Here is a 25,599-nt window from a genome sequence, read left to right as displayed (position 1 = left end):
TGTATTGGTGACCCCTTTCACATAGCAAGCCTGAGTGTGACTCCCGACCCCCATGCTCATAAATTAAAAACATGTTTTTTATATTTAACACTATTATAAATGCTGGAGACAAAGCAGGGTTTGGGGTGGAGGCTGACAGCTCGCGACCCCCCATGTAATAACCACATGACACCCTGAAAAGTCATGACCCCGTTTGAGAACCCCAACCTAGTCCATCCTCTGCCTGTTTGGGCTGCTCCCTGCTGTAATTTTCATATTCCAAGGTGACTAAACACCTCCATAAAATCAGAATATGTTCTTCAGAAAACAAAACAAAAACAAGATGCCAGGTGTCCAACGACACAACAACTATTGTGACTGCAAAACGACACAGGCCCTCTGATCCGCACGTAAAGCGGGGGGGGGGGGGAAAGGAGCAAGGAAAGCTGTATGGGAATGAATTTAGGAATGAATCCCGAGTTTAACATAGGACTGGGGCTGGTTCGGAAGAACGAGTGTGGGAAAGGGGAGAAAGAAAAGACCAAGATTGCTCGGGAAAACAGGAAACCGGAGCATCCCCGGAGCAGGAAGGGAGAAAGAGTCCGGAGAAGCACGGGATGGGGGCGCCAGGAAAATACAGAGGCTTGTGAAAGCGTTGGGGGAAGGAGGCTGTAAAGGGCTGGGCGGTGAAGTACATCACACGCACAGATCATGGCCGCCAGGCTAACTGATGCGAGCCACATGGCAGAAACTTCTCATATTTTCATTTCCAAAACTCCAGCCGACAAGAGGAGGAACAAACGGCTCCAGGGGCAAACGCACCCACGCCTCCCAACTCCGCAGCCCCCTGCCCACGCCCCGCCACATGACAAACCATCGCTGACAACAGGGCTCGGGGGCCCTCCCGACTACCTCCATCGCACGCACCTCACCGGGCGGGGCGGCGGGGGACACCCCGGGTCGCGGAGGCGACTGCTCCGCAGCTCCGGCCCCAGCAGCGAGCCGGCCTCCGGCAGCGCGGCTCCGTCCCCACGTGGCAGGCGGCCCGGGGAGGAAGGACTCGGCGAGGCGGGGAGGCGGCGCGGTGAGCGGAGCATGCGCGGTAACTTCTGCTGACGGCTCTGCCCGGAGTCCGCCCGCACTGGGCAGCGCCTCCCGGCGGCGGCTCGCGGGGCGGGGCGGGGCGGGAGGGAGGGGCGGTGTCGGGGCGGGAGCACCGAAGGCGCAGGAGGGGCAAACCGCTGGCAGCCCAGGGAGCAGCGGGAGGGCGACCAGAGAGAGGGGGCGCGACCCACGCTGGGGATCCCGCTGCGGCAGGGGGGAGGCAGCTCCGCGCCGCAGTTTCTAGGCTGTTTCCGGGGAGGTGGACACAGCTTTTAAAACCCAGGCCTGGCCCCAGCTCGGGCTAAGGGGCTGCTGTTTAACTACCGTGTAAAGAGCCGGGCTCCAGGAGCCTGCGAGGTAGGGGGGCCCCAGAGCTCACGCTGCAGCCGGAGCCCGAACAGCCCCACCGGTTAAACAGCCCCTTAGCCCGCCAGCTGGCCCAGGCCAGCCGTGGGTGTCTAACTCTAAGGGCAGTATAGACATACACACCCGACCCGTCAAGGGACACGGGGCAGCTGGAGCGCTACGCCGGCTATGAAGTGAAGAGAGAGAGGGTAGCATGGCTGAACCGGTTAGGCAGATATACTGAATTCCCTCCAGAGGGGATATTGCCTTTTCTGGGTACAGGTGCAAGTACTAGTTACATAGTGCGCTGCTGTTTAAAATTTGGTACTTGGGGTATATGAATACTCTTTGGTGGTCAAGAGCAACACAAAGGATTATTATTTAGAAGAGGGAGTGCAGAATGCCCCGGCCCACTTTAGGAGCACTAAATCAGGGAGGGTAAGGGCCTCATCGCCCTTACCCCAAGGGGAATCTAAAAAGATGCATTTTAAGTCCCTTTAAATTTAATTGAATGTCCTTTGTTATTGTATTATGAGGAGAAAAAGTAAACGCAAGGGAAGGTGTGTGAGTGTCCAGCTTTCTGTATAGAGCACGCTTAAGCATTACCTCACTCCCATTTTTGTCCTCCAGCTGTAACAGTTTGCACAGCTAGACCCTGATTCACAAAAAAGTCAGGAAGTTTTAAAAAATTTACATCAGACAGAAGCGGGGAGGGGAGAAGGGGTGAGAAAGGAGCAGCTTAAGAAATATACAAGGTGGATGGCAGAGATGGTGTGGGTTTTTTTTTTTTTTTAACTCCTGGCAGCTCTTTGAATGTAGAATTAGCACAAAATAAAGATGAAGAAGTTTAGAAGTACAGGGGAAAAAATAAGGAACATTAAATATTTTTTATAAGTTACACCACTATTTCGCAAGTGCAAGACTAGGCAACAACTCATAAAATGATCACTACCCTATTGAAAAGTTTGATTTGTACAAGCTGTTACCTACTTTCTAGAATATAAGAAATACCACCCAATTAAACAATAAATGCAGAAAAGATAGCAAACATTTTAAAGTCCACAAACTGGTCTGTATGCTGCTCACTGGCAACATAGAACGGGGAGATCACAGGATACAGGCTCTTTCAGATGTTAAATTGCATTTATAACTAACATAGATGGCTTAAGTGGATAATTACTTTAAAAAGTAGATGCTATAGTTCCCATAAAATGCAGGTGTTTTATACATTAACTCAGAGGACACTGTAAGGAGGAACTGCCTACCTGGGGCCTGACCTAGAATCATAGACTAAGGTCAGAAGGGACCATTATGATCACCTAGTCTGACCTCCTGCACAATGCAGGCCGTGGAATCTCACCCAGCAACTCCTGTAACAAACCTCTAACTTATGTCTGAGCTACTGAAGTCCTCAAATTGTGGTTTAAAGACTTCAAGGTGCAGAGAATCCTCCAGCAAGTGACCCGTGCCTCACACTGCAGGGGAAGGCGAAAAACCCCAGGGCCTCTGCCAATCTGCCCTGGGGGAAAATTCCTTCCGGCCCCCAAATATGGCGATCAGCTAAACCCTGAGCATGTGAGCAAGATGCACCAGCCAGACACCCAGGAAAGAATTCTCTGTAGTAACTCAGATCCCACTCCATCTAACATCCCATCACAGGCCATTAGGCATATCTTCCGCTAGTAGTCGAAGATCAATTAATTGCCAAAATTAGGCTATCCCTTCATATCATCTCCTCCAATAAACTTATCAAGCTTTGTCTTGAAGCCAGATATGGTGTTTGCCCCCACTGCTTCCCTTGGAAGGCTGTTCCAGAACTTCACTCCGCTGATGGTGAGAAACCTTTGTCTAATTTCAAGTCTAAACTTCGTGATGGCCAGTTTATATCCATTTGTTCGTGTTCACGGTAGTATTGATCTTAAATAATTCTTCCCCCTCCATAGTATTTATCCCTCTGATATATTTACAGATAGCAATCATATCTCCTCTCAGCCTTCTTTTAGTTAGGCTAAACAAGCCAAGCTCTTAAGAGTCTCCTTTCATAAGACAGGTTTTCCATTCCTCGGATCATCGTAGTAGCCCTTCTCTGTACCTGTTCCAGTTTGAATCATCCTTCTTATACATGGGAGACCAGAACTGCACACAGTATTCCAGATGAGGTCTCACCAGTGCCTTGTATAACCTAGCCTGATGCATCCCAAGACCGCATTACCTTTTTTTGACAGCCATATCACACTGGCAGCTCATAGCCATCCTGTGATCGACCAGTACTCCGAGGTCCTTCTCCTCCTCTGTTACTTCCAAGTAATGTGGTCCCAGTTTATAACAGAAATTCTTGTTTTAATCCCTAAACACATGACCTTGCACTTTTCACTATTAAATTTCATCCTATTACTATTACTCCAGTTTACAAGGTCATCCAGATCTTCCTGTAGGATATCCCGGTCTTTCTCTGTATTGGCAATACCTCCCAGCTTTGTGTCATCCGCAAACTTTATTAGCACACTCCCGCTTTTTGTGCCAAGGTCAGTAATAAAAAGATTTAATAAGATTGGTCCCAAAACTGATCCCTGAGGAACTCCACTAGTAACCTCCTTCCAGCCTGACAGTGCACCTTTCAGTAGAACCCGCTGTAGAACTCCCCTTTAACCAATTCCGTATCCACCTTTCAATTTTCATATTGACCCCCATCTTTTCCAATTTAGCTAATAATTCCCCATGTGGAATTGTATCAAATGCCTTACTGAAATCAAGGTAAATTAGATCTACTGCATTCCCTTTGTCTGTGTCTTCTAGACCCAGGTACCGTCCTGTGGCCACACTGCTCCACCAGCAGAGAGAGAGCCGGGACTGAGAGCAGCCGCTTGGGTTCCTGGATCAGAAGGGAGATGCTGCCCTTTTCCAAGCGTAGGGGAGGGTCAAGGTTACAGGAGCCCATCAGCTTGATCTAGTGAGAGGGGTTCCTTCCTTCTCCAATCCCAAGCCTATGGGGGGGAGGGAGGCAGCAAAGTCAAGGAGCTAGGGGTAACAGCAGTAGTTTGAGCTCTGGGGGAGGAATTCCTCAAAGCCTGGACAATAGGGAAGGAGAAGCAGGATATGCCTCAGGGAACCCTATAGAGAGCCATGCTCCCCAACTGCAAGCAAGGGGGAAGGGAAGCTCTGGCTGCTTGGGCTGGCTGAGAGAAAACACACCTGGAGGGATGTCTATCTCACTTTCACCCCACAGCAAACCGCAAAGAAGGTGAAAATTCTCAGGGGGTTTTGTTTTGAGCAGACACTTGCCTCACAAAGCATAGCCCCTCTGCAGGTGCATGCAAGCCCTGTTAGCACAAGGCAGGAGGGCAGCTGCTGTACCGAGAAGGGTCTTGGTTCGTGGGTAAATGCATCCCAGAGTTGGGCTCAATACCTACACAGAAGGGGACAGTGCTCTTGGTCAGCTAGACCAAAGAGACACACTGGGCCCTGGCATGCCCCTTGCTCACTGTAGACAAATATACCATACATGGGTTTGCTAGAACACAACTTCAATTATGAAATGTGGTAGGGGTTTGTGTGTTGCACACGTTTTTAAACCTACAATATTCCAAGTTTCTACTACTTGAATATTATATCTGAATTCAAAACAAAATTAAAGGATTCACTGAAAACAAGTGTAAAGTACTACACTTAGGAAAGAAAAATACAAAATAGGGAATAAGTGGCTATGTGGTAGTACTGCTGAAAAAGATTGAGAGATATAGGGTCTCTCATCTAATGAGTCAACAATTGATGCAGTTGTGAAAAAGCCTAATATTTTGAGGTGCATTAATACAGGTGTATAAGACACAGGAGGTAACGGTCCTGCTGTAGTTGGCACGGGTGGGGCCTCAGCTGGCGTTCAGTGTGAAATTCTGGGCACCACACTTTAGAAAAGATGTGGATAAACTGGAGAGTCCAGAGGAAAACAACAAAAATGATAAAAGGCTTAGAAACACCTAACCTAGGAGGAAAGTTTTAAAAAACTGAGCATGTTTAGTCTTCAAAAAAGAAGCCTGAGGGGGAACATAACAGTCCTCAAATACGTTAAGGACTATTATAAAGAGGGCGATCAACTGTTCTCCATCTCCACTGAAGTAATGGGCCTAGTCTGCATCCAGGAAGATGTAGTTTAGATATTAGAAAAAAATTTCTCACTATAAACGTAGCTAAGTACTAGAATAGGTTTCCAAGAGAGGTTGTGAATCCCCATCAGTGGATGTTTATAACAGGTTTGACAACAACCTGTCATGGATCGTCTCGGTTTACTTGGTCTTGCCTCAGCACAGGGGGGATGAACTCTACATTTCTACGATTCTATGTCCCAATTTTTAAAAATGTGTTTCTTTGTACACCCCCTGATACACAAGAGTCTTTCCCAGCCAGGGTGAAACAATCCAGGCAAGGGAACAGTGAAACTAATTCTACCCAAAGAATGGTGAAACAAAGTAAACCAACTGATATAATAGTCTTTTACAAAAATTTAAGACAGAAATGTGTTTTTCAAGCTGTCCTGCCTCTTCCACTTGAAAGATGTTTGGTCATTTATTGACTCCTTTGCAGATTTGATGTCAGAGTTTTAAAAACAATTTACAATACACATCTACTTAAGTTTTGTTTTAGTAATTTTATGGTTGTGAAGCTGTAGAAGGAAGGGAAGTCAAGTGACTTTCTCAGAAATAAAACACAGATGACCTGCATCACAACTATAGCACTTAGGAGCATAACAGAAGGTTACTCATCTTATGCAATAACAGAGGTTCTTCAAGATGTGTCCTCCTGTGAGTGCTCCACTTCAGGTGTCGGTGCATCCTGGCACCCATCAGTGACTTATGGTAGCAGTGTCTGTGCGGGTCACATGTGCACAGTCAGCGTCTCACAGTGCCATTGTGTCCGCATCTCATGCACGCACCACTTCAGGTGACTGTAGAGCAGTGTTCCTCAGAAGACAGGAGGGACTTCAGGTTCATTTGAGTCGTAGAGGAAAATACGGTTAGGCGTCAGCCCTGGAGTCTTGACTGATTGAATGGCATAGTCTTCTCTTCGCAGGTGGAGTGTAGACCTCCAAAGTGCGAAGAGTGAGTGGAGCACCTTTTCTGTCTTGATTGAAAAGAGCTTCTCTCAGTCAAAAGGTAGGTCCTCAACCTGGGTTTGGAGTTCTCTTTGAAAAGAGAAGCTCTTTTCAAACAAGAGAGCCAGAGGATTGTAAGCAGGATGGCTGGTGCATGACTATGGCTGTGGCCGTGGTTCTGGCTGCCATGTCCACGACGTCCAAAGACGCTTGAAGGACTCTTTTAGCTAGGAGTTGGCCCTCATTTACAAGGTCTTGGAATTGTGACTGTTTCTCTTTGGGGAGCTCTGCTGTGAATGAGCAGAGTTTCCCATAATTATCATAACTGTATTTTGCCAGCAAGACTGAGTAGGTGGAGACTCAGAATTGTAATGTCACCGAAGACTAAATTTTTTGTCCAAAGAGATCTAGCCTCTTGTGTTCTTTGTCACGTGGGGTCGATCAAAACTGTAGTTTGCCACATTGATTAGCAGCATAGAACACCAAAAAGAGTTGGGTGTGAGATGAGGAAATCTGCCCCTTTGGTGGGAACATAATACTTTCTATCCACCCTTCCGCATGTCAGTGGAATTGAGGCCAGTATCTGCCAGACTGTCTCCGCTGGTTCTAAGATCACATCATCGATGGGCACAGTGATTTTGGAAATAGATGTAGGTTACAAGATTTGTACTAGCTTGTGTTGGTTTGTATGCACTTCCTCCAACAGGATGTCCTGGCTTTGGCTGACCCACTTAAAGAGTTCCTAGAACTGTTTGATGTCATCCGCCAAGGTAGGTGGTAGCAGCATGATTACCTCATCCGGGGAGGAGGAAGAATTGTAAGCAGGAGATGTCACTTCCTCATCAGTGGCTGTTTGTGTCATCCCCAACATCCTGAGCCTCTGTTGGCTGTGGAGTGGGAGACATGGGGTAAGACCTCAGCTCATCTCTATGAGCCATGGGTAGCCTGGAGTGGAGACCCCAGTAAGTTGCCCACAGTTCCCAATGTGCCCACTGCATTGGGAAGGCCATTGATGGATATATGTCCACAGTAGTCCATACCACGGTTGAGCCAGCTGATAAGGGTATTTATGACCCATCTGGCTCCAGGCTGGTTGTCAGTCTTTCAGTGATGAGTGGTGCAGTGAGAAAGTGCCTGGTTCCTACACATCATCATCAGACAAGTGTACCGTGCCATGAGAAGTATGGGGATCCCCTCTAATGCACAGGAGAGCCCTCGGTACTGAGTAGTGGGGAGAGCGGTGCCAATGACACAGCCAAGTCTCTCTGTTGCAGTAGATTCTATGGCAGTTTTGATGTCAGTGCCATTGGCGCCAATGGGGACGCTCTTGTTGGTGCCCTCAGATGTGGTTTTGATGTATTTGGTGCGGTCGGTGCCAACTGCAATGTCGGTGCCAAGGCAGAGGCTTAGGGCCTGAGGAGACACTCAGTACCAGGTCCCTTAAGGGTGAGTTCGGTGCCGTGGAGGAGGCATTTTGCCATCTGGCCAACTCAGTCTTCTTTGCTCGGGACTTGGCAGTGCTGGAAGTGCCCGGAGCATCGTAGGTGCTCACCCAAACCTGTGTCAGCATCGGGGATAGTGACCTAGCAGGAGACTGCCTATGTTTCCGCAGTGCTCTCTGCGGCGACGTCTGCACCCTCTTTCTCGGTCTTTTAGAGGAAGGCACGTTTCTTGTTCCTGCGGGGTGGTGCCAGAGGAAGGTCTGTTGGTCTGGCTTTGGTTGGAGAGATTTCTCCATCAGTATCATTTTCAAGTGGAGATCTTGGTCACGCCAGGATCTCACTTTCAGATTACTGCAGTGGGCACATTTTTGCAGGATATGTATCTCCCCAAGACATGGGAAACACAAAGCGTGTCCGTCTGAAACAAGTATTGCTTCACGGCAAGAGTTGCATCACTTAAAGCCTGGGGAGCTTTAAAGCTCTGATGTTAACTGACCCCGGTGGGGGGAGGGTAAACTGGTTAAGTAAACTTTTTTTCCCCTAAAACTAGCACCAACATGAACTATAACTTTTTAAAGACTGTTTAAACTGCTCTCTTTTTTAAAAGAGAACAATGGCAAGAATAATGAACTCTGCCCCTAAGCTCTGTCTTCAGCCAAGGGTGGTTGAGAAGGAACTGGAGCGCTCGGGTCCTGCATGCGCTAGATGCGACACCAATGGCACCGCAAGACACCTACTGCGCACATGTGACACGCACAGACACTACTACCGTAAATCTCCGACTGACAGTGCCAGGAGTCACTGACACCTGAAGTGTAGCACCCAGAGGGACAGCACTCGAAGAATCAGCTTTCTGCCGGAAGCACAGCAACAGGAGATCTGGCATCCACTCTTGAAGAGGAGGTTACTCACCCAGTCCAGTAACTGATGTTCGACATGAGCATCCCCATGGGTGCTCCACTTCAGGGCAAGGTGCGTCCCAGCCCCTTCGATCAGAGATTTCTGCAGCAGTAATCCTACGGGCTGTGCCTGCCTCTCGAGCTGTCAGAGTTCTAATAGCATGTGCACAGCCTGGGCGCCTCAGTTCCTTCTCTACAACGGAGTGTGTTACAAATTCCAACCGAGAGGGGAGGAGAGCAGACAGTGGAGCACCCATAGGGACACTCATCTTGAAGAACGTCAGTTACTGCACAGGGTGGGTAACCTCTTCGAGAAAGATGTCCCTGGGGGTGCTCCACTTCAGGTGACTGAAAAGCAATACCCCTTAGGGTGGTTGGGACTTCGGATGAGGCAAGAAGGCTGTTGACAAGACAGCTCTACCCCATCTGGTGTCAGACGCTGCAGTGTGGATGAGAGCATAGTGATTAGCAAAGGTAAGGGGAAGTTACACACCTTGCAGTAACTGAAGTTCTTTGAGATGTGTGTCCCTGTGGGTGCCCCACTCTAGGTGTCAGTGGGTCCTGGTAGGGACGCAGGCGCTCCGTTGGTATCTCCCGTCTCGTTGGAATCTTCCTGAGCACCTGCGTCCCACACCCCCCTCAGTTCCTTCTCTACCGTGGAGCAATTATACTAGCACTCCAAAGTAGAGAGGAGGAGGGTGGGGAATGGAGCACCCACAGGGACACACATTTCGAAGAACTTCAGTTACTGCAAGGTGAGTAACTTCCCCTTCTTCTTCTTCTTCGAGTGCTGTCCCCGTGGGTGCTCCACTCCAGGTGAATGTGTAGCAGGACCCACTATGGTCGGTGGGATTTTGGAGATGCGGCAGTGAGTACTGTAGAGAGTACTGTATGGCCTACTATGGTGTCTGCCGTGGTATCTTGCGTGATAGCATAGTGTTTGGCAAACGTGTGTTCAGATGACCATGTCGCCGCTCTACAGATGTCAGAAATGGGTACGTTATGTAGGAAGGCAACAGATATTGACATAGCTCGAGTGGAATGAGTTCTAATGCCTTCGGGCAGTTGAATATTTTGAATACAGTAAGAGGATCTGATGCAGTCAGAGATCCACTTGGACAGATGTTGTTTAGAGATAGCCGTACCTTTTGATCTTTCGGTGATGGAGACAAAGTTGTGGAAATTTACAAAATGGCTTAGTCCTGTCTAAGTAAAAGGCAATTGCTTGCCTGACATCGAGAGTATGCAGGGATGCCTCGTGTGGAGTCTTGTGAGATTAGGGATAAAAAGTAGGCAAGTATATCAGTTGGTTAAGGTTGAAGGTGGATACCACCTTAGGGAGAAATTTAGGATGTGGTCTCAGAGTGACTTTGTCTTTGGAGAAGATTGCGTGGGGAGGATGGGCCATCAGGGCACTTATTTCACCTACTCTCCTTGCTGATGTTATTGCAACTAAGAAAGCTACCTTCATGGACACAGGGAGAAGAGAGGAGGTACCCAAAGGCTCGAATGGAGGTTTCACGACAGCGTGAAGAACGAGGTTAAGATTCCATGTAGCTGCCGTTGGGTAAATTTCAGGGTAGAGATTTTGCGGGCCTGTGAGAAATCGTTTTATGGTGGGGTGGGTAAAGAGTGAATAACTTTCTAACAGGTCGTGGAAGGTGGTAAGCACCGCCAGGTGTACTTTGATGGAGCTGAGCAAAAGTCCGTCCTGTTTTAGTCTCACGAGGTAGTCTAGAATGTTAGGGAGGGTCACCGTATTGGGCGTTAAGTGATTACCTGAGCACCAGAGGACGAATCGCTTCCACTTCTACAGGTAAGTTTTACGAGTGGAGTCTTTTCTACTGTGCAGGAAAAAACGTATCGGACTTGCTCGGAACAGGCTAGTTCATGGGTTTGGAACCATGAAGGAACCAGGCTGTCAGGTGGAGCTTTTGGAGCTGGGGGTGAAGAACCGGTCCATTGTCCTGCGAAAGGAGATCTGGCCTGTTGGGGAGAGCCCGTGGATGATGGGAGGACATGCGGAGTAGATAAGGATACCACGTCTGTCTCGGCTAAGCTGGGGCAATAAGGATGACCCGGGCCTTGTCGTCTATGATCTTCCGAAGAACCCTGTGTAGCAGAGGGATTGGTGGGAAGGCATAGAGGAGAGAGTTGTTCCATGCTCCTAGGGATGCAGTCCCGAGTCCCGCTCTGGAATGAAACAGCTGACGTTTTTGATTCTGGCGTGTGGCAAAGAGGTCTACTGATGGGGTGCCCCAGAGGGAGAAGAACTGTTGAAGTATTATGGGATGCAGTTCCCATTCATGTTCTGTTGAGAAGTGTCTGCCGAGTGCATTGGCAGTAGTGTTGGGGCAGCCTAGTAGGTAGGAAGTGATGATTTGTATTTGATGTTGTATGCACTAATTCCATAGTCAGATGGCTTCCATGCAAAAGCAATGTGATCGGGCTCCCCCTTATCTGTTGATGTAGTACATACATGCTATGTTGTCCGTTAAGACCCGAATAGATTTGTTCTTTATGAGGGGAAGAAAGTGAAGGCATGCTTGCCTCACTGCTCTGAGCTCTAAGAGATTTATGTGTAGGTGCATCTCTGATGCAGACCACCAGCCTTGTACCCCCCCTAGATGCACTCCCCAGCTGATTAGGGAAGCGTCTGTGGTGAGCATGAGCATTGGGGACTGTTACTGGAAGGAAACCTACATGCAGAGGTTTTCTGGTCTTGTCCACCAATGTAGGGAAGCTAGAACACTGGGAGGAGAAGTTAGCAGCATCCCTAAGATGTGTCTGTTGGGTTTGAAATTGAAATTGAGCCAGCCCTGAAGACATCTCACATGTAGCCTGACATACTAGACCATGAAGGTGGTGGCTGCCATGGGACCAAGGAGCCATAGACAGATTCTTGCCTGTGTCTTGGGACAAATAGAGAGCGTGCGTATGAACTGCATGATAGCGAGGAATCTGTGCTATGGGAGCAAGGCCCTGCTCTGGTTTGAGTTGAGATGAGCCCCGATGAACTTGATCTGTTGTATAGGTGTCAGGGTGGATTTTTGGATGTTTATTTGGAGGCCTAGGTTGTGAAAGAGGGAGATGGTGAAATGGTAGCTTGAAGTGTCTCACCACAGGAGTTGCCTTTGATGAGGAAATCGTCCAGGTAAGGGAAAAGCGTGATCCCATGTTTGTGTAGGTGAGCCTCGACAACGGCTAGAGTTTTGGAAAAGACTCTCGGCGCTGTGGAGAGATCAAAAGGAAGAACTCTATATTGAAAATGGTTGTGACAGATTGTGAGCTGGATGAATTAATATATGAAAACAAGCATCCTGTTCTTTTTCTGGGTCAGGAAGTAATGGGAGTAGAATCCTTTCCCTCGATGTTGCGTCGGCACAGGTTCCAACTGTGAGCCACTTCTACGCAAAGTAGGTGCTCGTGAGAGGGAAGGGGAAGGGTAGGAGGATAGGATATGAATTGGATAGAGTAACCAGATTGAACTATTTCGAGGACCCAGCGATCCTGTGTAATACGCTGCCAGGCATGTTGGAAACTCTGGAGGCGGTGGCCAAATGGGCAAGTAGGCTGTGGAATCAAGTGGTGTTTGAGCAGACCCTTGACTAACGTTTCAAAATTGTTGTTTATTCCTGGATAAGTGGGAGGTGGTTGCTTGAGCTTGATTTTGTCTGCGCTTAGGGGGTCTAGAGCGATTCCTATTTATGTCATATGATTTGGGTTGAGGCCGATGATTAAAATTGTTGTGTGCGTGGTCTTTGGTAAGGTTGGTATCATTGTCTCCTGGGAAGAGATGGGTGAATACCCATGGTGCACAGTGTCGCTCTAGAATCTTTCATACTTTGAAGAAGTTCATCTTTTTTTTAGAAAATACTTTGTCTTTATCAAAGGGGAGGTCCTCCACTTTGGTCTGCAGATCTTTAGGGATGCCAGATGCAGAAAGCCATGAAGATCTGCCCATAACCACAGCAGTTGCAGTATTACGGGCTGCTGTGTCTGCCGTGTCTAAAGAGGCTTGTAGGGCCATTCTGGAAATCAATTGGCCCTCGCTCAGAATTGATTTAAAGTCCACTCTCCTATCCTCTGGAATGTAGGAGACAAATTCAAAAAGTTTATTGAAGTTATCAAACTCATAGCTGGCGAGGACTGCAGAGTAGTTTGCAATTCTGAATTGTAGAGTGGAGAACGTGTAAATCTTGTGTCCCAAGACATTAAGGCATTTAAGGTCCTTGTCTTGTGGGGTGGGCCAATATTGTGGCTGTTTCGTCCTTTGTGCAACTGCATCCATGATGAGAGAGTTCAGTTGTGGGTGATCCTTAGCAGGAACATAGTATTTACGTTCGGCCTTTCTGCAGGTAGGTAATAAAGAAGCTGGAGTTTGCCAGAGTGTCAGCTGGTTCCAGGAGAGCTTCATTTATAGGAAGCACGATCTTTGAGGATGCAGAGGGTTGAGGATTCTAAGGAGTTTTTGTTGTGTCTCCTGAACCTCTTCTAGGGGGATATCTTGACTGAGTGCCACCCTCTTGAAAAGCTCTTGAAATTGTTTACAGTCGTCCATGTTCTGTGGAGGCGGGGGGAAGAGGGCTCTGTCTGGAGCAGATGGAGAATTAGAGGTCGGTGAGTCAGGATATGGTTTGTAGCTCATTCTCAGGAGGGGGTTCAGGTACTCTAGAAGTGGACGGAGCTGGAGATCGAGGCACAAAAGCAGGTAGTGGTTTCGTGGAAGAGGTCTGAGTAGGAGGAGGATGTGGCCAAGGGTACCACTGGGGCCAAGGCATAGGGTAAGAGAACCCAAGTGCCGTCCATGGGGGAGGAGGGGGGAAGAGTGTAGGGAAACTGAGGATGGTGGCTGAGGACTGTAGCCTGAGGTGGAAGAGGGTCCAGTGGAGGAGAAGAGGCAGGTGGGGAGAACTCTGTCTGCTGCTGTATATTGGATTCGCTGTCAGTGAAGGTAGCCAGTTCAGGTGGTGAAAGCGGCTCTTCTGGATACACAGGACTCACTCTTCGGAGTGGAGAGTTAAGCTCAGGTGACACTGATAGATCACATTCAGTGAGGAACTGCTACTGCTGCTCCCTGGGCTGTGCTGAGCCTGGACTGTGCTCTAGCGCATTAGCAATTGAAACTGAAAGTGTCAGCGGTGCCAAGGGTCTGTTGGAGGTGCCCTGCAAGGGGTCCACTGCTGGTGCCGGGGCAGACTTGGTGCCAACATTCTTCCCGGCACAGGGGCAGAGCGTGCGGTCGGCACCGCAGCTATTTTTAAAGCTGAAGCGCTTGGTTCCACGGAGACCTTCCCGGTACAGGAGGTTGGATTCCAGCCTCTGCGATCTGTGGGAGCCACGGCTGAGGCTTTAGAAAGGGCTGAGGCACCTGCCTGTGGTGCTGTCAACACAGAGGGTAAGGATCTCGTGGGAGACCACTTACCCTTGTCAGAGTCTCTCCCTTGAGACTGCTGTGCTTCTTGCCTCTGCTCCACAGAGGGTGAAGCAACGCTCCCAGCTGGTTCGGATCTGGCCGGGGAGCATGTAGGAGCGGGTTTAACTTTCTCTGTCTCCAAAAGGGGCTGCAGGGATTTTTCCATCAGACACATTTTCAGTCGCAGGTCCCTGTCACGCCGAGCCCTTGACTTGAGGCTCGTACAGTGGAAGCACTTTGCAGGGATGTGGGTTTCCCCGAGGCAGTTCACACAATGTGAGTGCCCTTCAGACCGTGGCATGGAGTCCTGACAGGAAACACACTGTTTGAATCCTGAAGTCCCTGGCATTGTGAACTAGAAATGGCAGGGGAGAGTGTCTCAGCTGGAGACAAGCCTGAAGCAAAAAGTTGTTTGTTTGAAACTAAGTAATTAACTATGTAACAACACTAAAGGAAGGGAAACAACTGGGATGTAACTAATAACTATTTCTATATTCTTTGATACTTTTTTCCAACAAAGACCAGGGAAGAGAAGTAGCACTGCCCCGAGTCCCGTCCTCAGCCGGGGACGGTTGAGAAGGAACTGAGGGGGGTGTGGGAGGTAGGCGCTCAGGAAAATTCCAATGAGATGGGAGATGCCAAATGGGCGCCCGTGTCCCGACCAGGCACTGCTACCGAAAATCTCCAATCAACGGCGCCGGAACGCACCAACATCTAGAGTGGTGCACCCACAGGGACAGCACTCGAAGAAGGTCCAATGCCCAGGTAGCTGCCTTGCATATGTCAGACAGAGGGACATTACAGAGAAAGGCCGTGGAGGTGGAGACAGCGCTGATAGAGTGAGTCCTAATTGATGTAGGAGGGTGTATTTGCCGAGTTGGTAACAAAGGTGTATGCTGTCAGCAATCCATTTGGAAAGTCTCTGTGTAGAGATAGCATTTCCTTGCGAGTCCAGAGTAGTAGAGACAAAAAGTCTGGGGGTTTTCCTAAATGGTTTTGTTGTATCCAGGTAAAAAGGATAATGCTCTGTGACCAAGACTGTGCATTGTCATTTCAAAGGCATTAGCGTGAGGGTTTGGGAAAAGTGTTGGAAGGTGTATAGGTTCATTGAGGTGAAAGGGAGAATGTATCTTAGGTAAGAACCTTGGATGTGCACAGTGTGACCTTATCGCGAAAGAACGCGGTATATGGAGGGTCCGCCATAAGCGCCCCCCATTTCTCCTACTCATCTGGCTATAAGGAAGGCGGTTTTCATGGATAGGTGGAGAAGGGAGCAGTAGCCGTCAGTTCAAAGAGTGTATCCATCAGGGCTTCGAGAACTAGGTGTAAATCCCAAGGTGCAGCAGGTGGTTTCACATCCAGGTATAATGTCTGGATGCCCTTCAGGAACCTTTTGCTGATTGGATGGGCAAAGACCGTTACGTTGTCACCCTTATGGTGGAAGGCGGTGATTGCCACGAGGTAGACCTTCAGTGAGCTCGTAGAGAGGCCAGATGTTTTAAGGTGTAACAGGTAATCCAATATCAGTGGGAGAGAAGCAGAAACTGGGGAGGTCTGTTTGCCAGCACACCAAGATGTGAACAGTTTCCATTTATGCAGGTAGGTAGTGCATGTGTTGTGTGTTCTGCTGTGTAGCAAGACAGTACATACTTGGTCCGAACATGTTAACTCCACATTAGAGAACCATTGATCAGCCAGGCCTTCAGGTGGAGACATTGTACGTCGGGGTGAAAGACTTGTCCCCTATATTGTGATAGGAGGTTGCTGAGTGGTGAAAGAGGAATGGGTGGCTTGACCGACATTTGCAGGAGAAAGGGGTATCATGGTTGTCTGGGCCACGCTGGGGCTATGAGAACGATGTTGGCTCTGTCGGGTCATATCTTCTGAATTACTCTGTGTAACAGAGGCATTGGTGGGAACGCATACATGAGAGTCTTGGTCCAAGGGGAGTATAAAGGCATCCCCCCGTGAGTGTTGCCCCAGGCCTGTTCTGGAGCAGAATGTCTGGCATTTTTTGTTTGTTGCTGTGGCGAACAGATCCAGGTCTGGAAAATGTCGGAAAGAATGATGTTGAGTTCCCACTCGTGCTATCAGGGGAACGATCAGCTGAGCTCGTCTGCGGTGGTATTCAAGAACCTGGCAGGTATGAGATGGAGATATAGATGTTGTGTTGAAGGCACCAGTTCCAAAGTTTTACCGCCTCTGTGCAAAGGGAGTGTTATCGGGCTCCCCCCTGCCTGTTGACATAAAACATGCATGCGATGTGGGCTGTCACGATTTGAATTCAGCAGTTTTGGATGATGGGAAGGAAATGGAAGCAGGCATTGAATACGGCCCAGAGCTCTAGTAAATTTAGGTGAAGCCTGGTTTCTGAAGTGGCCCAGAGACCCTGAATGGTGAGGTGGCCAATGTGTGTTCCCCATCCTGTGAGGGATTCATCTGTGATGATGGCAATTGAAGGGGGATCTTGTCAGAAGGGAATCCCGGTGCAGAGGTTGTTGGGAGAGTTCCACCAGAGAAGTGAGTCCTTGACTTACTGGGGCATAGTTAGTAACCTGTTTAACCTGTGTTTGTTTGGTTTGTATGCTATGGCTAGCCAACCCTGAAGGCATCACATGTACAGGCGAGCATTTGCAACCACAAACATGCAAGTGGCCATATGTCCTAAGAGCTGTAGGGAGTCTCAGACTGTAGTCTGTGGGCTGGCACATATCTGGGTAATAAGGATGCCCATTGCAACACCAGTGGTGGAATTGAGGTGGGCGCCGATGAAGTTGATTTGTTGGGTAGGTTGTAAGGTAGATTTGTTTTTGTTTATTTGCAGGCCCACGGTGCGGAAGCAGTGAAGGGTTGCAAGAATTCTGTGGTTCGCTTCTAACTGAGTGGGAGACTTGAGGAGACAATCGTCCAGGTAAGGAAATATGAGGATTCCTTTTTTCCTGAGATGTGCTATTACAACTGCTAGCACCTTGGAGAAGACTCATGGTGCGGTGGAGAGGCCAAATGGGAGGACCCTGTACTGGTAGTGTTGTGCTCCCACAGCAAACCTGAGGAAACGTCGATGGCCAGGGTGGATAGAGACATGGAAATATGCGTCTTGGAGGTCGAGGGTTGAAAATCAATCTCCTTGCTCCAGCGTCTGAATTATCATTAGGAGAGTAACCATCAGGAATTTCTGTTTCTTGACGAACTTGTTCAAACATCGAAGATGGAGGATAGGGCGCCAACCGCCGCTTTTCTTTTCCATCAAGAAGTAGTGGGAGTAAAACCCTTTCCCTCTGTGTTGAAGGGGTACCTCCTCTATTGCTCCGAGATGTATGAGATGTTGTACCTCCTGACAGAGCAATTGTTCGTGAGAGGGGTCCCTGAAGAGGGACGGGGTGTTAGGGTGGGTGGGAGGTAAGGAGAGGAAGGGGATGGCATAACCCAATCTGATAATTTCCAGGACCAATCTGTCCGTAGTGATGGTTTGCCAGTTGGCCAGGAACGGACGCAAACAGCATCCAAAAAAATGGTTGGTTGGAGTTGGCGCTGGAGAGGGTGTGAGGTTTTCTATACCCTCGACCAAGACTTCAAATTTATTTAGGTTAGGAGGGTGGGTTGCCGTTGTTTGCGGAGGCGACATCATTGGTTCCTGGGCCTATGTCATTGTTGTGTATCATATTGTCTGAAAGGTGGATGTTGCGCAAAGGTATGGAAACGCGGTCGTTGGTATGGCTGATATCTATATTGTCTCTTCTTTGAGGCAGGTGTTTGGATGCCTAAGGATCAGAGAGTGGCATGGGAATCCTTCATGGAGTGAAGGACCTCCTTGGTTGTAGCGGTGAAGAGCTTGTCGCCAACTTCGACTGTATTCTGTATCTCCTTCGGAAAGGAGGAAGAAGCAAGCCATGATGACGGCTGTGGCTGTAGATCTGGTCGCTGCATCCGTAGCATCGAGGATAGCTTGAAGAGCTGTGTGGGAGATCAACTGGCCCTCGGACACCACTGCTTGAAATTATTGTCGTTTATCCTCCAACACATAATCAATAAATTGTATTAGCTTAGCAAAATATGACCCCCAAAATTATGCTAAGAGCGCCAAATAGTTCACTACTCTAAATTGCAAAGTGGAAGAAGATACACTTTGCAGCCAAAGAGTCCAGTCTTATTATTTTTGTCTGATGGAGTGGAGCAGAAGTGTTAGTATTTCTTTTTCTGATTGGCCGCATTGACCACTAGCGAATTAGGTCAAGGAAGGGGAAGGGGCTGAGGAAGGGGCTGAGCCGCAGAGCCAGAGCCAGCGGAGCCCGGAGAGCCGGTTTTAACTTTGCCCCCAAGGAACGACTCCTGAGGGGAGAGGAAGCTGGCCATTTTTTTTTTTTTTGCTTTTCCTTTGCCTCTGGAGGGTGTCACAGAGGTTTGCTGGCCAGGGTCAGAGGCAGGTATGAGGGAGTTTTCCAGGAGTAACATTTTAAGCCTGAGCTCCATGGGCTTGCAGGTCTGCGCTTTCAATTTGTTACAGTGGATGCATTTTTGGGGTACACGAGACTCCCCCAAACAGCATACGCACTGGGAATGCCCATCAGAGATGGGGATGGCATCCTTACAGGAGGTCCATCTCTTGAAGCCTGGGGAGCCTGGGGAGTTTTTTTTTTTTTTTTTTAAGAAATAAAAGTAACAGTTAATGTAACTTATCTAAGTAATAATTCTAATGACTGAAACTATCTAACTCAACTGAGAAACAAACTAACTAGTTAGTCTCAAAGAGCACTGCTGAACTCCATCTCTAGCCGGGGACGGTAGAGAAGGAACTGAGGAGCCCCGGCTGTGCATGCGTTATTAGAACGCTCACCGCTTAAGAGGTGGGCACAGCGTGTGCGCAGCGTGTAGGGGTCCTGCTGGAGAAATCTCTGATCCAAGGCGCTGGGACGCACGTTGACCTAAGTGGAGCACCCACAGGGACATCTCTTGAAGAAGAACCTGCTATTGATTTCCTGTGGAAGTTTAGCCAAGTCATAGCAATTGCCTTTCAATAGAGGATACTACGTATATTAAAGTTGGTTAAGCACTCTGCACTCCCATGTCAGATTATTCTATCCTTGCCCTACTGATGGGCTGTATGCTCTGCCCTGACAGGGTGTCACCTTCCAGGCTGGAGCCCTAGCTTTTGTGATTAGAGTATAGGCTCGTTAAGTGAGCTGCAAAGGAAAAAAGATTGAGGGTTCTGTCTCCTCTCTCCCCACCTGATTTTTTTATGCTCGATAAAAACAACTTGAAATGTTTTCTTCTTGTTTTGTTAGACATTCTCATCCTGTATCAGCAAGCTGAAAGGCTCTGCCTTGAAAACTAGTGTAACATCACAGCAGCTAAACAGGTGGAAGTAGTGCTATTAACAAAGAGAAAAGATTTTTAGTCAAACTATTTAATAACTCCTGTTTGTTATTTTGTAAAAACCAGCAAAATATATTATATATATTCCCCCTTTTGGATTAAGATGTTAAGTGCTCACAATAAACTCCGAGGTCCATCAGGTCTTTGAACAAAGTCTTGAAACACTAGACAATTATACAAATATCAAGATAAAACTCCTAATGTATTTTTTTTCTAGTGCCAATGTGTCATCTTAGCCAATCACCACTAGTTAACATAATGCTAATACTGTTTCAGCAAAGCAGTATTACCGTTCGCTATCATTGGGCTATACTCACCTTCTGGGAGCCATCCCCATAAATGAGAATATACTGTAGTATCATTAATTCATGTAACACTTTATAGATCTAAAGCACCACAACCTCATTAACCCCTTGAGAAAGGCCAGAATACTACACAAGTGAGGATAAATGTATTAGGATGTAGCAAACCTAACTCTTCACATCCACACACATCCAACAGAGCTACAAGCTTTCAGTTCTGGCCTGAAAAATTCTCTGGAACTCCAGAAAACTGTGTATTCTGAACATGGCAGTCTAATCCAACCTTGTCCTCATTGGAAATGGTCATACCAAGGTAAGTATTTCAAGCATTGTATTTAGACTGCTAAGTCATCTCCTTCAGCATAGACTGAAAGTTCCATTATGTGTAATTTCTCTCCTTGTCTTCTCAAGTCAGTTTCTCTAAACAAAACATTTGTGCCAAACCTCTCCCTACCCTCCTAATCCTCTTCCTTTTCCCTGTTTTACATCAGAAGTCTCCCTATCCTTTTCAGTTTTGTGAGTCATAGATTTAGGAGATGGGCAGGGCTTGTTTTAAATCTGAAATTCTCTGGTAACCTACCCCACAGGTGATGGAAGAAAAAGCATGTATTTACAGAGGGAGCCCTTTATCACAAAATCGTACAAACATTCCTCTTTAACCCTATTTACTACGTCACAGCGAAGCCAAGTAGTATCTCCTTTTCAATGGCAGAGAAATACAGAGGCTTGAAATCAATGAGATTTGCTGGATGCATTGTTCATCCATCCCTTGCTATACATTCAAATGCATCTGTGCTGGTGCAAACACGCTACCTAATTCAATATCCATTAAATTTTCAGAAACTATAAGATTGCAAAAGACGTTGGTAATCTTGTTTCTCATTCAATAAAACTAGGTAAGCTTATAATATTTAAGCTCTATTTAATAAAATCCCAACTGTCAAGTTTTTATACAAAAACTGCAAGTTCATCATATTGGTAAGAAAAATTTGCCAACCTGAACTCTAGGTTATCAATTCCAGGAAAAGACTGCACCGGCACTAATTTATTCTCAATGCCGGTAACCTCAGACTTGTAGTATCAATCTTTTCAAAACAAAACCTGATCCAAGATATTTGCATAGATACTTATTTAACTCATCCCTGGCTTTAAGAATTTCCAACTATCTAAATTTCTTGTACACGGATACAATTTAAAACTACATTCTCTCCCCTCCCGCCCTCCCCCAATCCTAGAAAATGATTCATTTACATTCAGATTCCATTGGGAATGTTTGAGAGATGTTAATGCAAAAGAAATATTGGGTTTTACAATATAGCAAACTTTTTAGATAAAGAATTGCACTAAAAGTGTAGTTTAATTTCCATGCAACTATGAATACGAATGAAAGTTCCACTTTTGCTAACAATATAAAGGCTGTAAAATAGTACCATATGAGCAAGTGATATGAATTACCAGGATAATACCAAAGTAACAAGAAAGTGGTAGTAACAAAACAGTCCTATAAAATGTAAGTGGAATGTGTGTGCATAAGAGGGAAGGATGGCATAAAGTACTTTTTAAAGGTTTTTTTTTTTTTTTTTTTTTTTAAGTTTTGATACTGGCCCTGAATGGATTCATTCATTAAATGTGAAGATGAAAAACTGTGAAGATGTACAGGTAGTTAAATATATAAACTGAACCCCCAGATTATTAAAAACTAATAATGAAGAATTGGAGATTTGTCTACCACTGGCGGGGTGGACTAATTACACCCATCTGGAAATGCTGCTCAGTTTGAGTACTTCTGGAATCAGGAAGTTACCCTTCAAAGTTACATAGTAGTAGTACCACCACAATATCCAATTCTAATAAATCCAATTTCAGAAGTGGAATAGCTAAACTTCTCAAACCAAACAACGTCTCAATACAACCCCCTTTACATTCCAAACACATATCTCAAGACCTGGGTTCTTGAAGAAAATTTCTAGTAGCAAAAGGAACTTTCCTGTTTTTCATCAAGTCTAGGTCCACAGATCTATGAACAAAATTTTAATAGCATTACCGATCCATGCAGCTCCTCTCTGAGGTGAGCCATTTACAATATGAATGTATATCAACTAGCAAACCAATGCCTGTAACATTCAATGTCAAAAGGCCACATTAGAAGATGTGACAATATCCAGTTCAAAGAACAGAGAAAAATAATTTGTCACTTTATAAATTTCCTTATTTAAAAAAAGTGCATGAAGATCTCATAGCTCAGAGAAATGAGCCCACAGGATAGCAGGGGTGGGACTTCAGAAGCCTCCAAAATGGCCCACTGGATCCCCTTTGATATGGAAAGCGTAGAATCAGTGAAAATTTCTGACACTCCTTAATGGACAACAATGTTACTAGGAATGCCAGTTCCATGTAAAGAAATTAAAGGGAGATTTCTCTCAAAGGCTCAAATTTATCATTAGCACTGACTACTCAGTTTAGAACTCCACAGTGGAGTCCGGTGAATTTGAGAAGATATTAATTATGCTACCTAAGAAGATGCTCAGTGTCTGAGTAGGTACAAAAGCTTTCTTCTCCTAATATAAAAGGATGGGTGACAAGGCTACCACTTGAACTCTCAGGGTGGCTAGCTTGGATCCCATATTTAGATTGTAAGAGAAATCTTAGAGTATGCTTTGTTCCCACTGAAGACAGGGAATCGTCCTCCGTTACATCAGGATCTGAAGCAAAGCTAGGTATATGCATACACTTAATTGCTTTCAAGAATGCATTTTTCACCATGTTATTCTTTAGATTTCTCTTCGAAGTCCAGTTAGCTAGTCTCCCTCTGTTTGCCCAGGTACGTACACAACAGGGTCTTAGGATAAAGGTTACTCCTTGACAAGAATATTGGAGGGCTGGAGGTAGGGTGACCAGATGTCACAATTTTATAAGGACAGTCCTGATATTCAGGGCTTTGTCTTATAGATGTGCCCATTACCCCCATCCCAATTTTTCACACTTACTATCTGGTCACTCTAGTTGGAGATTAGATTTACCAGATCTGACATCAGATCTGGCTTAGGAGATAGTTTTGCCTTATCAGGTAACTGGCTCTTTAAAGGGGGAAAAAAAGAATACACACAGAAAACCTGTTTGTCCCTCTGAGACAGAGCATATGATGCCCCTACAGTTGGGACCACTTCTGGAAAAGTGTTGGGGAGATTTTGTATTGAACGGGAGGCAAACAGATCCATCTGCAGAGTGCCAAACTGCTATCAGTTCTACAAAAACCTTTGAGAAAGATGATTATTCTGCTAGGTCAACCCTCTGATAAGTGAGTCAATTGGCTGTAGAATTCAATGTCCCTCTGATGCATATAGCCCTTAGAAAGAAGATATTCTTCGGGGCAGGTGAACAGCAGTTAGGCCTCCTTCTGGAATGTTTTGATAATGTATGACATATTAGATGAGCTGATGATGGTCATGATCTTTCTGAGGAGTGGAAACAGGGCCGTGAGAGCATATCAGATATCCTAACATTCCAGTCAGTAGATACAATAGAACTTTTTTTTACTGAACAAATGTCCAGACCATCTGATGCTTTGAGAGGAAGTTGACAGAGATCTTGTTCTCAAATCACACAGCAAGATAAACACAAGCTCCGAAGTAATTTCAGCCTCCAAAAGGAACACTGAGTTTCAGGGCAAGTGAAGATTCTAGACCTTTATACACACGTCGTTCCACTGTAGAGTATTCATCCAGGATACAAAATCCCCATTAGGCTCAGCCTATTCAATCTATAGGTGTATTCACATTTATTATAAATCGGTCAAAGCTTCCACTGTTATTCTAGAGCAATGGTTTTCCATTTGCAGACTCCTACCACATTTCAAGTGGAGGTGCAGACCCCTTTGGAAATTCAACCTGTGGTCAACGGATCCCTATCATATAAGTCTTGGGACGAAAACTGATTGAATAGAATTCTACTATAAACACTGCAACTGCTCAGCCCGGCATTTGACACAGCGTAAGAAAGGGCACTAAACTGTGGACTTCTATGGTAATACCATCACTTCTGGGTTTTCACCTTATTTTCATAGTCACTTTTCATGGACCCCTTAAGCAGTCTGCGGCCCCCTGGGGTCATGAGGACCTCAGGTTGAAAACAAGTGTTCTAGAGAAAAAAAATCTCTGAAGGCAACTGATTCTATTGCCACAATTCACAAAAGGCAGTGAATAGCCTTCTTCATGTCCCTGTTCTTCTCGTGGCTAGACACTGGTTACATAGCAGAAGTTTGGGAAGAACAGCACAATTTTCTGAAGTGAGCTGTTTAATGTCCAAAAAACCCATGTCTGAGGTGATTAGTATTCAAACAGTCTGATAGGTGAATTCTCAGTTCCGAGGACTCGGAACTGACCATTTGGTTTAAACGGGGCTATGAAGAAGCCATGCAGAAGACTTGGAATCAGAAGTAGAATGTCCAAGTTTCTTCTGGATCAGTTGGATTTTGGGTCCGTTCCACTTTGTCGGAGGCCTTCATCCAGTTATATTTTGATCAGAGGGGGTTAAAGGCTGCTTTGCTTTCCCATACTACCACCAAGTCCTTTAATATTGGATTTATACGAGGACAAAATTTCTATTGTCTTGCCCAATTCAGAGATTACTTTGCCTAAGATCCTGTTCAAAGGGAGGATTTTAGCTAGAGTGTCCTTGCTCCAGAATCTGAACCAAACCTAGCAAGAGAGAAACTGACCATCCAGTGAGACTCTGGACAAAATGTGACTGGCCGAAGCCATTCTGTGAAGAGAAGCTCCCAGAACCTGAAGTCTCCTGAACAACAGAGAGGACTGGCTAGACATCAACCCATAAAGACTGGATGCTAGAGGTCTCTTGGGCTGCTATAGGTGCCTCAAAGTTCCCAGGAAGTGACAAATCCCGTCACCTGTGGCTCGTTAGGAAGGAAATCTACCAAACTCACTCAAGGGCTAATTGAATCAGGAATAAAAGCTCCCCAGAAACAAGTTAAAAAGGCCTCTCTGAATCATTCCCAAGAGAGCCTTTGTGAGGAGGGGTGTCCTGTGCAAAGGGGTGAGGAACTCCCCCATTAGGCTTGGGATTTTTTCCTTTAATTATTCTTCTGAGGAGATAATAAAGGCTGCAAGTCCCTAGGAAGGAGCTCAGGTGAATCCAACAGGCATTAGAATCAGGCAGAGAAGGTCCAGCCATAGAATCCAAGCTTCTGGGTGATTTGCTTCAGGGTAATGACCATATTAGTCAGGCCATATGAGATCCATGGATATATGCCCTGAAAAGGAAGTAAATTAGGAGCTCAGAGTCAAGCCTCACAAACCCTTAACTACTGTCTAGGGGTATCCTTTGAAACTGACTGCTTGGCTTCAATCCTCCATAGCCCAAAGGAAGGCAGAAGCTCATCTGATATTCCATATGCAGTAGCAGCACAGGTGGTGCTCTCCTCACTGGCCTCAGTTACTCCCCTAAGAGCTTGATGTGGCAACAGTTAATCAGATGACTCGGTATAACCAATGCCATCAAAGCTGGGATGTGCAGTGATATGGTGCCACTTGTAGCATCTCCAGCTGAGCTTTGACTGCTGCTCAGGTCTTCAGTCATGGTGATGAGGAGTGGGATGCCACCTGACCTGGCCAATTCTGATGTCTTTGGTGCCTCC

At 46.6% G+C, this 25,599-nt stretch overlaps 1 protein-coding gene and 1 long non-coding RNA gene across 4 annotated transcripts in view; one reads left to right on the top strand and one right to left on the bottom strand.

The window, feature by feature from the left end:
• The window catches only part of NAT10 (N-acetyltransferase 10), a 36,826-nt gene extending 35,701 nt beyond the window's left edge, over positions 1-1,125 (bottom strand). The window contains exon 1 of one of the 3 annotated variants that reach the window (XM_073347919.2): positions 912-1,125. In XM_073347919.2, the coding sequence (XP_073204020.2) occupies positions 912-1,076 (165 nt within the window). In that variant the 5' untranslated portion in view covers positions 1,077-1,125. Of the gene's footprint in view, positions 1-906 lie in introns of all 3 variants that reach the window. The other 2 variants (XM_073347918.2, XM_073347917.2) reach the window with 2 other exon arrangements.
• On the top strand, positions 402-18,772 carry LOC144930654 (uncharacterized). The gene is made up of 3 exons (XR_013635935.1): positions 402-1,063; positions 17,096-17,182; positions 18,021-18,772. It is a non-coding gene; the product is annotated as an uncharacterized LOC144930654 (long non-coding RNA).
• Positions 18,773-25,599: the final 6,827 nt, after the last annotated feature.

Source organism: Lepidochelys kempii, chromosome 6 (assembly GCF_965140285.1).
Source record: "Lepidochelys kempii isolate rLepKem1 chromosome 6, rLepKem1.hap1, whole genome shotgun sequence".
NCBI classification, from domain to species: domain Eukaryota; kingdom Metazoa; phylum Chordata; order Testudines; family Cheloniidae; genus Lepidochelys; species Lepidochelys kempii.
Note: the sequence above shows the minus strand (reverse complement) of the source record. Positions and strands in the feature narration are given on the sequence as shown.